The sequence below is a fragment of the Salmo salar genome, chromosome ssa28, assembly GCF_905237065.1.
Source record: "Salmo salar chromosome ssa28, Ssal_v3.1, whole genome shotgun sequence".
Taxonomy (NCBI): Eukaryota; Metazoa; Chordata; class Actinopteri; order Salmoniformes; family Salmonidae; genus Salmo; species Salmo salar.
In genome coordinates this window covers 41103916-41109915 of record NC_059469.1, presented here as the reverse complement: position 1 = coordinate 41109915, position 6000 = coordinate 41103916, and the positions used below count along the sequence as shown (strand labels likewise).

At 39.0% G+C, this 6000-nt stretch overlaps 1 protein-coding gene across 5 annotated transcripts in view; it reads right to left on the bottom strand.

The window, feature by feature from the left end:
- disc1 (DISC1 scaffold protein) overlaps positions 1 to 6000 on the bottom strand; it is a 136863-nt gene that overhangs the window by 51986 nt on the left and 78877 nt on the right. For all 5 annotated transcript variants that reach the window (XR_006762632.1, XR_006762633.1, XM_045710456.1 and 2 more), the window contains one exon: positions 86 to 274. Coding sequence is in view for 3 of the 5 variants with exons in the window: in XM_045710456.1 (XP_045566412.1) it covers positions 86 to 274 (189 nt within the window). In the remaining 2 variants the exon portion in view is untranslated. The remainder of the gene's footprint in view (positions 1 to 85; positions 275 to 6000) is intronic.

The window sequence follows — 6000 nt, the reverse complement described above, 5'->3', positions numbered from 1 at the left end:
TGTCTGGCCTCATCTACTCACCATGCTGGGCCTGTCTGGCCTCATCTACTCACCATGCTGGGCCTGTCTGGCCTCATCTACTCACCATGTTGGGCCTGTCTGGCCTCCAGCTCCAGTTTCAGCTGTTGTTGTTGTGTTTTCATCTTGGCCAGATCCTGGCTGTTTCCGAAGCTCAGCCTGTGGAGTCTCTTCACTAGCAGCTCCAGCCTGTCTCTTTCTCCGTAGACAGCTCTCATCTCTGCCTTCAGCTCCTTAGCACTGCTGAAGGCATTACCTGCAACATAACAACACAGCTCTCATCTCTGCCTTCAGCTCCTTAGCACTGCTGAAGGCATTACCTGCAACATAACAACACAGCTCTCATCTCTACCTTCAGCTCCTTAGCACTGCTGAAGGCATTACCTGCAACATAACAACACAGCTCTCATCTCTACCTTCAGCTCCTTAGCACTGCTGAAGGCATTACCTGCAACATAACAACACAGCTCTCATCTCTGCCTTCAGCTCCTTAGCACTGCTGAAGGCATTACCTGCAACATAACAACACAGCTCTCATCTCTGCCTTCAGCTCCTTAGCACTGCTGAAGGCATTACCTGCAACATAACAACACAGCTCTCATCTCTACCTTCAACTCCTTAGCACTGCTGAAGGCATTACCTGCAACATAACAACACAGCTCTCATCTCTGCCTTCAGCTCAGCATAATGCTGAAGTCATTACCTGCAACATAACAACACAGCTCTCATCTCTACCTTCAGCTCCTTAGCACTGCTGAAGGCATTACCTGCAACATATAAACACAGCTCTCATCTCTGCCTTCAGCTCAGGATAATGCTGAAGTCACTAGCTGCAAATTGCATCTTCTTTACATCCTGACATGTAACGCACCCCAACACAACAACACAACAACACAATACACTACAAACTACAACACAACACACTACAACACAACGCACTACAACACACTACAACAACACAACACAACAACACAACACACTACAACAACACAATACACCGCAACACACTACAACACAACAACGCACTACAACACGACACGACACAACAGAACACGACACACTACAACACAACACACTACAACACAACAACAACACAACAACACAACACACCGCAACACAACACAACAACACAACAGAACACGACACAACACACTACAACACAACACACTACAACACAACACACTACAACAACACAACACACCGCAACACAACACAACACACTACAACACAACACACTACAACAACACAACACAACAACACAACACACTACAACACAACACACTACAACACAACAACACAACACACCGCAACACAACACAACACACTACAACACAACAGAACACGACACAACACAACACGATACAGCAGCTGTATTGTCAGCATTAGCCACATTAGCCACATTAGCTAATGGCTCATCAAGTCCTTAATAACCTGTTGGGGCTAGGGGGCAGTATTTTCACGGCCGGATAAAAAACGTACCCGATTTAAACTGGTTACTACTCTTGCCCAGAAATGAGAATATGCATATCATTAGTAGATTTGGATAGAAAACACTCTAAAGTTTCTAAAACTGTTTGAATGGTGTCTGTGAGTATAACAGAACCCATATGGCAGGCAAAAACCTGAGAAGATTCTATACAGGAAGTGCCCTGTCTGACAATTTGTTCTCCTTCTAGGGCATCTATGTCAAAAATACAGCATCTCTGCTGTAACGTGACATTTTCTAAGGCTTCCATTGGCTCTAGGAAGGCGCCAGAAAGTGGAATGAGAGCTCTCCTGTCTCTGGGCAGAGTACAGCAGCAGAGTTTGTGAGTGGCCTGCCTGGGGACAGTGAGTCTGGAGATGCACGTTCACGAGACTTCGCCATTTTTTTCTTTCTCTCTTTGAATGAATACAATGTTGTCCGGTTGGAATATTATCGCTATTTTACGAGAAAAATAGCATACAAATTGATTTTAAACAGCGTTTGACATGCTTCTAAGTACGGTAATGGAATATATATATATTTTTTTGTCACGAAATGCGCTCGCGCATTACCCTTCGGATAGTGACCTGAACGCACGAACAAAACGGAGGTATTTGGATATAACTATGGATTATTTGGAACCAAAACAACATTTGTTGTTGAAGTAGAAGTCCTGGGAGTGCATTCTGACGAAGAACAGCAAAGGTAATCCAATTTTTCTAATAGTAATTCTGAGTTTAGGTTGTCCCAAACTTGGTGGGTGTCAAATTAGCTAGCCGTGATGGCTGAGCTATGTACTCAGAATATTGCAGAAATGTGCTTTCGCCAAAAAGCTATTTTAAAATCTGACACAGCGTTTGCATAAAGGAGTTCTGTATCTATAATTCTTAAAATAATTGTTATGTATTTTGTCAACGTTTATCATGAGTAATTTAGTAAATTCACCGGAAGTTTTCGGTAGGTATGCTAGTTCTGAACATCACATGCTAATGTAAAAAGCTGGTTTTTGATATAAATATGAACTTGATTGAACAAAACATGCATGTATTGTATAACATAATGTCCTAGGAGTGTCATCTGATGAAGATCATCAAAGGTTAGTGCTGCATTTATCTGTGGTTTGGGTTTTTGTGACATATATGCTTGCTTTGAAAATGGCTGTGTGATTATTTTTGGCAGGGTACTCTCCTGACATGATCAAATGTTTTGCTTTCGCTGTAAAGCCTTTTTGAAATCGGACAACGTGGTTAGATTAACGGAGTCTTGTCTTTAAAATGGTGTAAAATAGTCATATGTTTGAGATATTGAAGTTATAGCATTTTTTAGGTACTTGTATTTCACGCCATGCGATTCCATTGGCTCTTGAATAGGGTGGGACGCAAACGTCCCACTGGCCCAGAGAGGTTAATAGGCAACGTCAATGTAAGGCAGATGGGGCAAATAATGGATTGGTGGGGTTGATGATGGTGGTGTATCTGTGTTACCAAGGACAGGAAGAAGTGGAGGAAGCTCATTGCTGTCTTGAGTCCCGTGTGGATGTGATGTAGATAAGGAAGTGAGTGTATCTGTTAGAGGGGATGGTAGTGTACGGTAAGGAAGTGAGTGTATCTGTTAGAGGGGATGGTAGTGTACGGTAAGGAAGTGAGTGTATCTGTTAGAGGGGATGGTAGTGTACGGTAAGGAAGTGAGTGTATCTGTTAGAGGGGATGGTAGTGTACGGTAAGGAAGTGAGTGTATCTGTTAGAGGGGATGGTAGTGTACGGTAAGGAAGTGAGTGTATCTGTTAGAGGGGATGGTAGTGTATGATGCTGTATACCAGGGATGGGAAACTCTGAAGGGGTGGGGGCCACAACAATCTGAACTCATCATGAGGGGCTGCAGATGGTCTGTGTACCCACATCCATACACAATATCCCATGAGGTCAAACTGTAAATATGTTTTTACACATTTTAACAAATGAATAAAAAATGAAAAGCTTTAGTATCAATAAGTATTCAACCCTTTTGTTATGCCAAGACTAAATAAGTTCAGGAGAAAACATTTGCTTAAAAAGTTAAATAATAAGTTGCATGGACTGTGTGCAATAATAGTGTTTAACATTACTTTTTTGGTTACTAAATGATTCCATATGTGTTATTTCATAGTTTTGATGTCTTCACTAATATTATACAATGTAGAAAATAGTAAAAATCCTGGAATGAGGAGGTGTGTCCAAATGTTTGACTGGAACTGTATATATAGATATCTGTATAAGAATATGATATATGTAGAGTTAGAGGTGTATGATATCTGTAGAGGTGTATGCTATATGTAGAGGTGTATGATATCTGTAGAGGTGTATGATATATGTAGAGGTGGAGGTGTATGATATACGTAGAGGTGTATGATATCTGTAGAGGTGTATGATATATGTAGAGGTAGAGGTGTATGGTATATGTAGAGGTAGAGGAGTATGAAATATGTAGAGGTAGAGGTGTGTGATATATGTAGAGGTAGAGGTGTATGATATCTGTAGAGGTGTATGATATATGTAGAGGTAGAGGTGTATGATATATATGTAGAGGTGTATGATATATGTAGAGGTGTATGATATATGTAGAGGTGTATGATATATGTAGAGGTAGAGGTGTATGATATATGTAGAGGTGTATGATATATGTAGAGGTATATGATATATGTAGAGGTGTATGATATATGTAGATGTAGAGGTGTATGATATATGTAGAGGTGTATGATATATGTAGAGGTAGAGGTGTATGATATATGTAGAGGTGTATGATATATGTAGAGGTATATGATATATGTAGAGGTGTATGATATATGTAGATGTAGAGGTGTATGATATATGTAGAGGTGTATGATATCTGTAGAGGTAGAGGTGTATGACATATGTAGAGATAGAGGTGTATGATATCTGTAGAGGTGTATGATATATGTAGAGGTAGAGGTGTATGATATATGTAGAGGTAGAGGTATATGATATATGTAGAGGTGTATGATATATGTAGAGATAGAGGTGTATGATATATGTAGATGTAGAGGTGTATGATATATGTAGAGGTGTATGATATATGTAGAGGTGTATGATATATGTAGAGGTGTATGATATCTGTAGAGGTGTATGATATATGTAGAGGTGTATGATATCTGTAGAGGTAGAGGTATATGATATCTGTAGAGGTATATGATATCTGTAGAGGTGTGTGATATATGTAGAGGTGTGTGATATATGTAGAGGTGTGTGATATATGTAGAGGTGTATGATATATGTAGAGGTAGAGGTGTATGATATATGTAGAGGTGTATGATATATGTAGAGGTGTATGATATATGTAGAGATGTATGATATATGTAGAGGTGTATGATATATGTAGAGGTAGAGGTGTATGATATATGTAGAGGTGTGTTGATATATGTAGAGATAGAGGTGTATGATATGTGTAGAGGTAGTGGTGTATGATATATGTAGAGGTGTATGATATATGTAGAGGTAGAGGTGTATGATATCTGTAGAGGTGTATGATATCTGTAGAGGTGTATGATATCTGTAGAGGTGTATGATATCTGTAGAGGTGTATGATATATGTAGAGGTGTATGATATCTGTAGAGGTGTATGATATCTGTAGAGGTGTATGATATCTGTAGAGGTGTATGATATATGTAGAGGTATATGATATATGTAGAGGTGTATGATATCTGTAGAGGTGTATGATATCTGTAGAGGTAGAGGTGTATGATATCTGTAGAGGTGTATAATATATGTAGAGGTGTATGATATATGTAGAGGTGTATGATATCTGTAGAGGTGTATGATATCTGTAGAGGTAGAGGTGTATGATATCTGTAGAGGTGTATGATATATGTAGAGGTGTATGATATCTGTAGAGGTGTATGATATCTGTAGAGGTGTATGATATCTGTAGAGGTGTATGATATATGTAGAGGTATATGATATATGTAGAGGTGTATGATATCTGTAGAGGTGTATGATATCTGTAGAGGTAGAGGTGTATGATATCTGTAGAGGTGTATAATATATGTAGAGGTGTATGATATATGTAGAGATGTATGATATATGTAGAGGTGTATGATATATGTAGAGGTAGAGGTGTGTTGATATATGTAGAGATAGAGGTGTATGATATGTGTAGAGGTAGTGGTGTATGATATATGTAGAGGTGTATGATATCCGTAGAGGTAGAGGTGTATGATATATGTAGAGGTGTATGATATGTGTAGAGGTAGATGTGTATGATATATGTAGAGGTAGAGGTGTATGATATATGTAGAGGTGTATGATATATGTAGAGGTAGAGGTGTATGATATATGTAGAGGTGTATGATATATGTTGAGGTAGAGGTGTATGATATATGTTGAGGTAGAGGTATATGATATATGTTGAGGTAGAGGTATATGATATATGTAGAGGTGTATGATATATGTAGAGGTAGAGGTGTATGATATCTGTAGAGATAGAGGTGTATGATATCTGTAGAGGTGTATGATATATGTAG